Raw genomic sequence first — 14,118 nt, 5'->3', positions numbered from 1 at the left:
TCAATGGGATCACTGTGATATATATATATATATATATATATATATATATATATATATATATATATATATATATATATATATTCAATATTATTCCGAATTTAACTGAAAAATAAATTTATTTTCTAATTAATAAAATTTTTTATTTTTCGTTTGATAAGTTGAAAGGCTGACAAATGGAGGTTGGTCGAAACCTTATAAAAATATATGTGACAATTGCAATGACTTCACAGAGCCAAATCAGCAAAGGAATAGGTAGTATCAATTCATTCATACATTTATTTATTTACTGTTAATTTATCTATTACAGCTAACACACACACACCACACACACATACGTACACACACACACACGTACACACACAGTTGCGTTTACTGCTCTCAATTTATTGGAGTAACATCAGACACAAATTCTAAATGCATATGTGCTACTGACAAGCTGGTATGTTACTTCATTATTTTACGTCATCGTTGTCATAATTATGATGATATTATATCATAATTTTAAATATGTTATATCGTAATTAAATTATAGTTTTAGTTATTATTTTTTCGTTTTGAATATCTCATTGAATTGCTATTGTATTTTTGTAATACTAATAATATTAATGAAATGTTCACAACAACCAATGGACATTTTATTTACCACTGAGTAGGAAAAATTTTCAAAGCTTTTAATTATTCAATTGAACAATACACGCACGCACACAGACACGCACGCACACAGACACACGCACACAGACACACACACACAGACACACACACACAGACACACAAACACAGACACACAAACACAGACACACAAACACACAGACACACGCACACAGACACATACACACACACACACAGACACACATACAAACTCTCACATACACATACATTTAGCTGGATGGAATGTGTTATAAGGACGTCGCAGATATAATCAACATCCCTGACAGCCAACAGTTGTCCAGATTTTCATACATTGTCAGTGAAATTTCCCCGCTATATTAAACTTAAATGTCTAAATTATATTATGCAATTATAATATAAAATGATAAATTTTATTACTAAATAATGTTATTAGTTTTTTTTTATTACTAAATAATGTTATTAGTTTCTCAAGAGCGTTATCTTACGATGATGCCAAAAATTAAACAACCGACTGCACATTCAGGGCACTCAGATAGAGTCAGCGTACTTCAACTTTCACGCCAGAACATCAGTGGCCCAATGTGGAGTACGTCATATATAATATTTTGCTAGATTAATTTGCTCTATTTTAATCTACTTTCAGGTAGGTATATCATTTTAAAGAATTATTCTTAATATCTGGATAGATACTTGTTGCGATATTTTGGGATGGGATGTTTTCTTTCTAGATGTAACTTTTGTTGTTTTTTGCCTGTGACAACACTGGACTATTTAGAATTTTAACTTCTCATTACCACATTTTTATTTTTTTTTTATTTACACAAAGTTATTTGATATAATCCCAGAAGATACATTCATCGGATCAGGAATAAAATCAAATAAATCAAATAAAAGAGACAAAATTAGAAAAAAAATAAATAAAATCCTAACCTTACGTCTACAACGACAACAGAAGGCATACAGTAACGTGACTGCCTGCGAGCAACTGGCCAACATGTGCACGGTCACGATGTACAACAAATATCAGAGAGGTACGTGCGACAGTTACATCTCAATTATAAGGACCAACACTGTTGATTTGGATAGGTGGGTAAGATACTAGATAGATAGATAGATGTATAGATAGATGGATGGATGGATGGATGGATGGATGGATGGATGGATGGATGGATGGATGGATGGATGGATGGATGGATGGATGGATGGATGGATGGATGGATGGATGGATAGATACAATATTAATCAAATAGGATAGGTCTCTCTGTAGATACCTAAGATACAACATATGCATTGATTCAATAACAATGTTAATTCTTTTTCGCCGTAAGTATTGATAGTTATTTAAGGTATGAAAAGTACATAGAGTTATTGAATTTTCGTTAAGAATTTTTCAGAAGTTTATTTTAAAAGCGCTACATAAATGCCTATAGTTGAAAAGTTAATACTAATATGTATTATATTGTATAATAGGTTTATAAGCATTTTATTGCGCGACGAATGCGATGGAATGAATGCGACTGAAAAATAAGTTTGTTGGTTTTTAAAATATTTTTTCAGGCCAGTTAATGTGTCCTGGTTGTACTATAGCGATACAGTTAATGCCATCTTGAAAGATACGAACCTTCAGCAGAGCTATCAGTTCCCTGACTCAACTCTCAAAATCGTTCTTTCTGTCAGACATCTCAATGGTTATGATTTTTTTTTATTGCTGGTTCGTTCGTTCGTTCATTCATTTATTCATTCATTCATCAATCAACCAGCCAACTCATTCATTCATTTATTCATGCATTCATTCACCAACCAATCAACCAATCAACAACTATCTAATTAATCTATCCTAACCAATCAAAAGTGTTAAACCACTTAATCAACTTTATCTATCCAATCGCAGGAAGCTTCTTAGGCTTGCGGTCAGCCAGTGAAGGTCATCTGCAGTTATGCCCGTCTTCTTATAGGGCAAGAAATATGGCCTTTACCTTCGGCACTAATTTCAAACAGAAGGTCAATAAATATGGTTTCAATAATTATAATTGTTCATAATTATTCATAATAAATATAATTATGTGCGTTGTTGATACCTCACATTAAAATTATGAAGAAATCATAAAATATAATTATAAATAATATCTAAATTTTATTATAAATTGTAAGCATACATAATTGTTATAATTGGGCTGCGCAATGGTGTAGCGGTAAAGTGCCTGGCACTGATATTAAAGTGACCGCGTTCGATTGCAAAGAGATCCCCGCCAATCACACGCAACGTATCTGTGTGTGTGATGAGTTATTTCACGTGTATTTATATCACTATGTGTTTGTTGTTGATGCTTCTGATAATTATTGAAAAGATAATGTTAGTAAATAAATAATATTAGGAAATTTATTTAATCATTATTAATAGAAATGATAATGATGATAACATAATTTTCTTGCAGTGCCAGGTACTGGTAGATGATTTGTACAAAACATCCTTGTATCAACCTTTGTATTTTGATGCATGTTAGTTTTTAGTTAGTTTTATTTTCATTTCTTGTTTGTTTAATTATTCATTTATTTGTTCTTTCATTTATTCATTCATTCATTTATTCATTCATTCATTCATTTATTCATTCATTCATTTATTCATTCATTCATTCATTCATTTATTCATTCATTCATTCATTCATTCATTTGTTCATTCATTCATTCATCCATACATTCATTCATTCATTCACACATTTACTCAGTCGGTGAATCGTTGCAACGCATTCGTAATTCACAATAATTCATTAATTCACCAAGCAACAACTATTAATGCATCAATGCACTAAAATGTAGTCGTGCAGTACGAAGTCGAACGACAGACGCTTCTATACGCCGTGCCTCTCTTAATCACCAACATTCAGTCCTGGAAAGATGATTACAGCAAAAGTACGCACGTGTCACTCCTGATGGTGGAGATGATGGTTGAGTTAATTATAATTATGATGACGCTGCTGAATTAATTATGATAATGACGACGATGATGATGACCGTCCACGATAATGATGATGAATTAATTATGTTAATGAAGATGGCGGTGAATTATTGATGATAATGACGACGGTGGCGATGAATTACTGATGATAATAACGATGATGGTGAATTAATTGTGATGATGATGACGATGATTACGACGTCGATGATGATGACCGGGAAGAGGATGATGATGATGTTGTTGATGACGAAAGAAAAAGTTGTATCTAAATATCTATATTTAGAAAAAGGTGCTGTTCTACTTCCATAAACTTACACCCACACACACACACACACACACACACACACACACACACAGACACACACACACACACGTACACAGAATATGACGATGTATCATCATGGATACTAACAAGAAGGTTTTTCATGGTTGACAATATCATTGGAAGGATGGAAGACTCTAGTGGTGTGTTTATTTGCTGATGAATTGATGAAAATAATAATTATTATTATAATTGTGATAATTATGATGGAAACGTTAACATAATAACTATTATTTTTGTTATTTTAAATGTTGTTATTATTATCATTATTGTGCCATGGGGCATTGGATCAGATGATTGAAGTAGGATCTGTTAAGAACGAACATACTGACGGGATTTTCTACAATCATCATTCTCACTCAACACTCACTATTTATCATTCATCATCATTTTACAACTTCAAAATAATCATAATTATCCTTTACAACATCGTCATTTCAACCAACGATGACGTCACGCGTCACGTGACACAGACCATCACGTAATGTACGTACAAAGTCTGAAGATCTTCACGTCACTGCAGAAGGACACGACGACGGGACTCATATATCCTCCTTACATCGAGCTCACCTACGCTTCCGTCAGCAAGAAGGATTCCGGAAAATCCGTAGAGGTTATGATGACAATGATGATGATGGTGGCGATGGTGATGATGATGGTGGCGATAGTGATGATGATAATGATGATGGCGATGATGATGATAATGATGATGGTGATGATGAGGGTGACGATGATGATGATAACGATGGCGACAATGATGATGATGGTGACGATGATGATGATGATGACGATGATAGTGGTATAACTGCTTCAGCAACTTCACCACCACCACCATCACCAACAATAACGCAGGTCTTCTTCTCTAGCATCTACAGCATGGATATGACGAGACACGAGCGAGACATGTGGATATCACTCGGCGTCATGATGGTCGTGGCGTTCATCGCCACCATCATCGATACCTGGTCCTGGTCAAATAGATCTGGCCAGGTCAGTTGAATCAATTGAATTATTTATTCAATTAATTATACGTTTAATTAATTAGCTCGTTTCTAGCTTTTCATGTTAAATAATTTATTATTGACTAATTGATTGTTGATAAATTGTCCTAATTAATTACGGTCATTAATTAGCTAATAATTTTGTAACTTTTTTTCGAATTTTTTAAATTAATTTGTGATACTTAGCAGCAGCTCTAATAACAGTCAATAATTGCTTCCAACGGTTGGCGTAGAAATAACCTTTGACCTTTTTTTAACAGATAGGCATCAACTGCCTCACGCTCGTCCAGTGCTTCTTCATAATGAGTGGTCATCTGGCCAATGCAATCTTCATCGTTCTCGTACCTTCTTCTGTCTGGATCTTCATCTTCTACAAGGTTCCAATGTGGTTTTTATATAGAATAGTCTTTTCACCTTTTTAGTGAAGTTTTCTCTTTTTTTTACGTAGGAAAATATGTGTGATGCATTTATTGTTGTACACTCAAAAATACGGTGTACGCAATTAAGGGCTGGTAGGTAGGTAGGTAGGTAGGTAGGTAGGTAGGTAGGTAGGTAGGTAGGTAGGTAGGTAGGTAGGTAGGTAGGTAGGTAGGTAGGTAGGTAGGTAGGTAGGTAGGTAGGTAGGTAGGTAGGTAGGTAGGTAGGTAGTGAGGATAAACCACCTGAAATCTTGTTCCCCCTCAGAACCAGAAGCAAGTGAGCATCCTCCCACACGATGGCCTGCACAACGAGCAGTTCCTCTCGTTTCTCATCTGCGCATGTCTCCTCAAACTCCTCCACGTCATCCACCTCATCTTCACGCAAGTCAACGTCGATATATTTTTAGTGGACTGGGAAAAACCCACGAAAATCGAAACCAACGTAGCCACTTCATCCCTGAACACGCTGCGAAACAACAACAACAGCAGTAGCAGCACCAGGTTTCAGCAGCAGCAGCAGCAGCAGCGGCAGTTGCAGCAACAACAGCAACTGACACCATCTGTCTGGAGGATGTATTTGGTTGCTAACGAGTGGAATGAGATCCAGACTTTCAGGAAAACCAACACCATCGTTCAGTTCATTCTCGTTGTCTTCTTCCTCGAGGTAGGTTAAGAAGTAGGAAGGAGGTGAATGAAAAGTTGTCCTGCGTGGATTTATTGCAAAACCTTGCTTAGGTCTTTTGTTTCTTTCAATCACAAAGTCAGACTATGTTTTTATTACCTGCCCGATTGTAAATAACTTTTATTACAATCATACGTATAATTAATCATATTAACTGCGAATTACAAACATCAAAAACAAACACACACACACAACACAATACACACAAACGAACGCACAGACACACACACACACACACACACACACATGCAGGTTGTGGGACTGGGCTACCTTTCTACCATGGACCCATTCAACAAGCTGAGAAACAGCAACTACAACAACAACGCCAACAACGACGACGCTGAAAACATTTTCATCGTGCATAGCCATCTCTTCAGATTTGCCTGGATCTGTATCGTCTACCTTACTGTCGGTCAGTTCCGAAGGAATAATTTTCTCTTTATTTTCATATTTTTTTTCATTTCACTTCTTCATTTTTCAGTGAGTTTCATAAAATTGAATAATCTCTTTTATACGTCAATTAATTTTTATTTTCATATTTTTTCATTTCACTTCTTCATTTCTCAGTGAGTTTCACAAAATTGGATAATCTCTTTTATACATCAATTAATTTTATGGAATGAATTTTAATTAATTACAAAAAAAATTAAGCCAAAGCGATATAAAACAAATATGAATATGAGAATAAAATTTGGACAAACCAGGAATCTGCCAGATAATATTCGTCTTGTTGATCTACGAGCGATTTTTCGAAGATAAGATCCGACAGTTCGTGGACCTCTGCTCCACCTGCAACATCAGCATGTTCATCTTCTCGTCGGATCTCTACGGATACTACATACACGGTCGGTCGGTTCACGGTCGGTCCGATGTTGGCCTGAGGCAGATGCATGAGAATTTTGCCAGGGAGGAGGTGGTTGATCTTTTTATTTTCTTTTTTGCGTCGTTTCTGCTAGAAGGTAAATGTTCAAATGTAACAATCACACACGCTCGCACACATGCACACACACGCACACACACACTTACTAGAAAGACATAGTAAGCAAGAGAGGATTGCTCCCGGATGACGAGGAGCAGACATTTGAAATCATCGTCTCCAACAAGTTAAGAAACAACATCGACAGGATAACCAAGCCTGTCTTATATTCTCAAGTAACACGGCAAACATTTACATTTTTATTTCCATTTGTGTCTGTTATTTGATGCTGGATATTTTTTGTATCAACATTTATATCATTATCTCTATCGTTCTTTCTCACTTTCTGTCTATCCGTCTATCTCTTTTTCTCAAACAAACTTAACTCTTCCTTTAAATTTCTTTATCTCTTTCTTTCTATCTCTTACTTAACGAAACAACAACAACAACAACAACGACAACAGAACAACAGAACGTCAGCGATTGGAGGAATAGATAAAGAGATTGAACAGTCAGTTGAGGCTCATTACGTTATGAACCAGACTCTGATGGCATACATTGATCATGTCTGTTGCTGATGTTGTTGTTATTGGTATTGTTGTTGTTGGTGTTGCTGCGGTTGTTGTTGTCGTTTTTGTTGTTGTTGATGTTTTTGTTGTTGATGATGTTTTTGTCGTCGTTTTTGTTGTTGTTTTTCTTGTTGATGTTGTTGTTATTGTTTCTGATGGTGTTGTAATGATTATATTGTCTAAATTATTGTTGTTGGTTGGTTGGTTTGTTGGTTTATTTTGCCATTTCCAATGCCGACATCGAAATCCTTGCTGAGCTCTACACTGGCACGTTGCGTTTGTTTTCAATACAATAAATATTATCTGGTAAGCTCACACACATTATATTAACATACATACACTCATATACACACATACATACATACATACAAGCACTTACAAATACATACACACACACACATACAAATATATACATACATACACAAACATAAACACATCCAGACTCTCACAGATGTGGATTACATAGTAAAAAAGAAATCCTTACTCGAGGCATTGCTAAACTTTGAATTTCAGTTTCAAACATTCTTAGGCACCTTTTATAGAGGTTGGTTCTTTTTGGGGCCTTTGATTTTATACGTGGTTCATCTCTGTTAAATGATAAAGATTGATTGGTCAGTATTAAATGGTCAATATCGGAAAATAATAATAAGTAAATACTGAAAAACTGGACGCAGATAATGGTCACTCATTTGATTGTGTGCTGTTCTACGGTCACGAGATGACTTTGATGATGTTTGAGGTGCTACTGATGACATGCATGGACCTTATATTCACCAACTATGTCCTAGACGCTATCATCACTTACGTACTTATGGAGGTTCGCTAGTTCATTTGTATGTGATGGTTGGTTGTTGGTTTGTTTGTGGTGGTTGTTTGTCTATTTGTGGTGGTTATTTGTTTTTTTGTTTGTTTGTTTGTTTGTTTATTTGTTTGTTTGTTAATTAAACACACACACACACAAACATATGTATTATGTATATGTTTGTGTGTGTGTTTGTGTGTGATTGTGTGTGTATGTGTGTGGTAGTATGTGCGTGCGTGTGTGCGGGTGTATGTGTGGGTTGGTTTGTGTTGTGGTTTGTCATAATGACGGTTTCTGCTGTCTGGTTTCATAGTAAATAATTATTTCAAGTTATGGAAATAAAGTTGCTTCATAATTTTTATGTAATTATTGATGACAAACTATGCAATGTATCATTTGTTTGTGCGTGTGTGTGTGTGCACGTGCGTGTGTACGTGTGTGTCTGAGTCAGTCTATGACAAAAGGGTTTTATCGTCTGTCTGTAATTTTTAAATCTACTATTAATATTATTATATTCATAATTAATGTTATAAATAAAATAAATAGATTATTGTTATAAATGAAATAAATAGATTATAGTTATAAATAAAATAAATAGATTATTGTTATAAATGAAATAAAAAGATTTTAATATAGTTAATTTTTTATTTATAATGTCACAGATCGTCCTCAGAAGTTTTAGAGACAGTTTTGGCCGGAGCAATCTGGCTCGTAAGACTATGGTGGACAAAAGATTCTTAATTTGAATTTCTTTTTCTCTTGCTTTTTCCATATTCATCGGTTACGAATTGAATTTTAAATGTTTAAAGATATTTATTTGTAGATGTGCGTGCGTGCCTGTGTGTTGTGTGTGTGCCTAATCTATACACACACACACATCACATACGCACGCACACACACACTATTTTATGTACGTATTTTTGAACGTTAGATAATAATTATGTTAAAATTCCTGAAGTTGTACTTACTGTTTAAATGTTATATCATCCTATGACTGATTTTTGTCGCCATACAAATCTTGTATTTGTACTAGGGTTGATAACTACGATTCTCATTTAGTAAACATTGTTTTATTTTAATCTGCATGACAAATATAAAAGTTTTTGTTAAAATTTGATAATTTTTGAAAAATTTATACAAATACTCGATGAAATTCATGGCTTAAACATTGCAGTTTTTCATTGTAGGACATATTTATCTGAACAGCTTACATATACACATTGTGTTGAACGCTTCTATATGCCGCTATATATGCCGTTCAAAAACCAATTATCCTTTGAATAACTTTCATGTTTGTTTCTTAAAAGGCAGTTGTGACAAACGCGTGTACCTGCTTAGAAATTGTTTTTTTTTACTTACTTTGTTTCAATCAAGATGCTCTGCCAAAAAATCGTCAATATCCACACCACACAACGCAAGCCATGTTTCAGTCTTCGTCTTATTTAAAACATTTTCTTTATTTAACTGATTGATTAATTAGTTAATTAATTAATTAATTGGATACTTAATTAGTGCTTAATTCTGTAGTTATTATATAGTGAAAATGAAATACCGTGTTTCATGCTGTTTAATATGGCCTAATGTAATTTTCAGTCATGATGGTCCGATAGTTTCGTATTAAAATAGTTCCACAACTTTTACAAAGTTGAAGCGTGACGTGTAATCAAGTTAATGATTAAGAATTTCTTCAGAATTGTTTTTGAAATGCCCTGCACGGTTTCCGTGTAATGCCAGTCAATCACGCAGAGTAATTACTACAATAATTTGAATTAGTCATTATAGCCTATAGGCACTCGGTGAACTTCAATGTAAGAATTGAAATGTAGCAGGGGTTGTTCCAAACAAGCATCATTAACATCTGTGTCGATATCTTGCAATTTTGCATATTCTGTATCCGCAAATTATGGAAACTATCTAGTAACAAAAAAGGCAAAACGCGTCTGACGTATCGAATTTTGAGTACACCACACGAGATTTGATCGAACTTTAATTACGGAATTTTAAGAGCCTTCTTCACACACACACATACACACACACACACACATATTTCTTCTTCACTATCCACTCGATAAAACACAGACACGTGAATGAATGCTGAATTTATATTTTTATTAGCTGTAAAATGAATACTTAACAGAAACAGATTTCAAAGAGAGTTTTTGAAATCAATGTAATTATTTGTCATCGTTTAAAAACTGAACGAAATAAGCGTTCGAAGCAGAAGAAGTTGTAGTTAGGGCTGCAATCAACGTTCTCTTCCGTTTGGCAAGTTGGAGTCCATGAAGTAATCATCCCGGGAGGTGATGTCATTTGCAGCTTCCTGCCTTCCGTCCGCGTCTTCATTTTCATCCGAGCGAGAAGATGGAGTGATGTCAAAATTTCTAGGCACCCACCAATCGTAATAATCTCGGTGCCTCACGAACAGATTCTGAAATTCCTGGAAACTGATCTGCCTGTTCAGTACGCTGCAGTGCCCCCGAAGGTGGTCCGCGGTGCATTCGTGCACGCAACAGTCGCACCACAGACCTTGGCGTTGGGGCGAGAGTGAATCGGTGAGAATGTGCTGTAGAAATATCTTACGTGTCTAATTCAACTTTCATAAGTTGCTAACTTCTATATGTTTAGGTATAAGTATATAAATAAAAAATTAAAATTGTTTCGAAGAACCGAAACACACTTGGTTGATTAATAATTAAATAATTTTTGTATTTATCTGAATAATTTGATGTTTAAATTACCGTGTAGCTGATGGGTTACGGTATGATGAATGAATAATATCGTTTGAATATCGGTTAGAGTGATACAAAAGTTCAACGAATGAATTACGATGAAACAAATAACGAATGAATGAATGCATGACTGACTGAACGAACGAACGAATGAATGAATAAATGTATGCATGAATAAATAATTTACTTCTTTCTACGGACACCTTGGGGTCGACTTTGTAGATGTCGTACATGGAGAGGGCGTTCTTCTTCTCGTCCTCGTTTTGGGCGATCTCATCGATGAACTCCTCCCTGTCCAATCTCACGTAGAAATCATCGTCGAAGTTCGATGGTATGTCAGCATTGCTCTCCATTTTGTAGCTGGGATCAGAACCTGGGAGGTTAAAAAAGGTTAAAAGTCAACTACACACACACACACACACACACACACACACACACACACCACACATGAATACGTGCTAAGCGGCTAAACGATACATTACAGACGAAGCATGTGATAGGCTGGGATTTTTTGTCGTTTTATTCGAATCGAACCCGGTCACTGCACGCACTTGCGAAACAGCATCAGGCGGCCTTAACCACTAGGCCATCACGTCATAACGGCGTCCATTTGAAAGATAAATTGCTTATTCACCCTTCGATCTCTTTCGATAATTGATTGGCTTGCAAACGAATGCATGAGTAAATAAATAAATGAGTGAATGAATGAACAGATGAATGTTCGAGAAATGAAGTGATGTTTGATTGGACAAAACGATCGATTAACTTATTAATAAACTAAACAATCCTAACAAGCTCTCTTCACGGCGTTCAGCAGATCGGCCGAGCAGATCCCTTTCATAATCGGGTGAATGCCATCAGTGAGTGGCGAGCACCGATGGTTGTACTGGGAAGTAGAGGAGTGGAAACCTTCACCATCGGCGCCCGACCACTCCCTACTTCTTGTCCTTCTGTTCACGCTACTCAGGTGGCCTCCGGCACCTAAAAAATAAACCGACGCGAGGCAAATAAATGATAGAAGAGTTAACTTCGACATGATGAGGAATAAGTCAAGTTAGAAAAATTTGTAATCTATTTAAGTATTTAACTTTGTATCAAAATTATCATCTACCAGAACAGAAGACTACTTTTTAGAATGAAATCTGTTGTTTCAACGCTGACGAGTCGAGCGTATTTATAGAGCTAGCGGGCTGGTTTACTTACAGCCCATTCTGGACCGTTTAGTGCAACAGTCGTAATTATTTTTATTCTATGTAATTGTGAATTTTTGACAAAAGTTAAATATTCTCTTCTCGCGCGTGCACTGAGCTACACGCACACTCTCTTTCACGTGCACACACACACACACACACACATATATATATATAATTCATAGATATTTGTGTGATTGTGTTTATATTTGGATATTGTTGATGGATGTATGTGTGTAAGTATGTGAAAAATTTATCAATCAATAATAATGACAAATTTGAATAATTTTTGTTTGAGGGTGTGCGTGTACACACACCACACAGACACACACACACACCACACGCACACACACGCACACACACACACGTACGTTGTTTGTTCACCATTCGAAATCTAATTTAGCAATTTGATTGAATTTGTGAAGATTCAACTTTTGGCCCGTTAAACAGTGGAGTTCTTTAATTAAAAGTTGTTTATTAATAAATTTGATAGGAGTTATTTTTGTTTCACAAATTAAAATCATTGTGATTGCAAAAAATGTGTTTTTCCTAAATAGCCTAACAGAATTGGACGATATTTTCCCATTAAATTTTTTAAAATTAGCAAAGTGGGACTTTGAAATAGAATCATTTAGAACAATTAAAATTGATGATAATGTTAACAATGATGATGGTGACAAAGATGATGATGATAGTGAGGATGATGATGGCAATGATGATGATGATGATAGCGACGACGACGTCGATGAGGAGGATGATGATGATGACGATGACAACCTTGATGATTGTTTACTATTTATTTATTACGTGAATTATTTAACATTACTAAAACGTTTCAACCTCTAAATTTTTTTATTTCATACAACTTCATAACCAGAAATTTTGTATTGGGGTGTGCTAGAGTTTTTTTTTTTAGAAAAAAAAGAAAGTTAACGAGTCTTTCTGACTTTTTTCAAAAATTTTTCATGATTCCTTTATCCATACTTGTGGTTTTTATTCAAATTTTGCATAGCATTGTGGGGTTTTTGAAGAGCAGTTACAATTTTAATGCAAAATTCATTAAATTTACATAGATATGTTTTTAGGCTTAGACTTACCGGACAAAAATGTTTGTTGAGGTGGTGTCCAAGAGCGTTGTGTGAGAGTTGATCAAATGATTTAAAATCATTATTTAATCATTTTATTGATATTCTTCATTCTAATTAGAAACCAATTCGATATAGTTTACTTTGTTTTTGTTTAAAATCAGTGATTTTGATGATTTTAAAAACTGAAGATACTCATTTTACGAGTTAGTATGCATACAAGTATTCACATTACTAACACTACCACGCATACGCACATACATTCACGCACACATGCACGTGCATGCATGCATACGCACACATACATGCATTCACACATACACATACATGCTAGCACACATACATAGACATGCTAGCACGCATACATAGACACAAACATAGGCACATACATGGCGATCAAGGACTAACAACACGTCAAAGGGAGGAATCGACCTTGACATTTACAAAACTTTTAAACTTAATTTCATTGCTATATCGATTAAGATGATGATTGTGACCTAGCTGATAAAAACACATCAAACCTCTTTTAACTATTTTTTTAAACATTGTAAAAAAAAACTTTTGTTTAATCAACCAAAAGAGAGTATACATATTTAAATACATATATAGGCTTTTATTTTCGCACGTTGATGTCATTTTTCCCATTTTTCCATTCTCGCCCGTCATTCCCGATTCCAGAACAGCGATTTCCTATTTCCGAAAATTCCCATTTCTTAGAATTAATTTTTTCCAAGTAACAAACAACCTTAATTCTGGGAAACGCTGAATAAAATTTTTAACTGATTTTGAGTAAATAGTTGCACTCAATATTTTTATA

General features: G+C 35.0%; 2 protein-coding genes across 2 annotated transcripts; one reads left to right on the top strand and one right to left on the bottom strand.

Annotated features, from left to right (window-relative positions):
* Positions 1-2,508: 2,508 nt before the first annotated feature.
* Positions 2,509-9,043, top strand: HELRODRAFT_70743 (hypothetical protein; the record flags this gene model as incomplete). The annotated part of the gene is made up of 16 exons (XM_009032915.1): positions 2,509-2,631; positions 3,066-3,129; positions 3,448-3,540; positions 3,968-4,051; positions 4,382-4,521; positions 4,761-4,902; positions 5,174-5,286; positions 5,594-5,770; positions 5,843-5,992; positions 6,263-6,422; positions 6,715-6,923; positions 7,040-7,162; positions 7,391-7,492; positions 7,937-8,039; positions 8,170-8,312; positions 8,960-9,043. Coding segments are annotated over 16 exons (2,010 nt in total), but the record flags the coding sequence as incomplete, so codon positions are not given.
* A 1,342-nt stretch (positions 9,044-10,385) lies between these two features.
* Positions 10,386-12,160, bottom strand: HELRODRAFT_189920 (hypothetical protein). Its single transcript, XM_009033264.1, has 3 exons — positions 11,819-12,160; positions 11,214-11,399; positions 10,386-10,823 (listed from the first exon to the last, which is right to left on the bottom strand). The coding sequence occupies exons 1-3, from the start codon at positions 12,060-12,062 to the stop codon at positions 10,543-10,545; spliced, it is 711 nt and encodes a 236-aa protein (XP_009031512.1). The 5' UTR covers positions 12,063-12,160; the 3' UTR covers positions 10,386-10,542.
* Positions 12,161-14,118: the final 1,958 nt, after the last annotated feature.

This window comes from Helobdella robusta (assembly GCF_000326865.2).
Source record: "Helobdella robusta unplaced genomic scaffold HELROscaffold_9, whole genome shotgun sequence".
NCBI classification, from domain to species: Eukaryota; Metazoa; Annelida; class Clitellata; order Rhynchobdellida; family Glossiphoniidae; genus Helobdella; species Helobdella robusta.
This window is presented reverse-complemented; position numbering and strand designations above follow the sequence as displayed.

Excerpts from the sequence above, each read along its gene's own strand:
- HELRODRAFT_189920 (XM_009033264.1), bottom strand. The coding sequence starts at position 12,062 with ATGTCGAAGTTAACTCTTCTATCATTTATTTGCCTCGCGTCGGTTTAT. Across the intron at positions 11,400-11,818 it reads GAACGCCGTGAAGAGAGCTT|GTTCTGATCCCAGCTACAAA; the intron begins GTTAGGATTGTT and ends TTAACCTCCCAG. Across the intron at positions 10,824-11,213 it reads CAAGGTGTCCGTAGAAAGAA|GTCTGTGGTGCGACTGTTGC; the intron begins GTAAATTATTTA and ends CCCAACGCCAAG.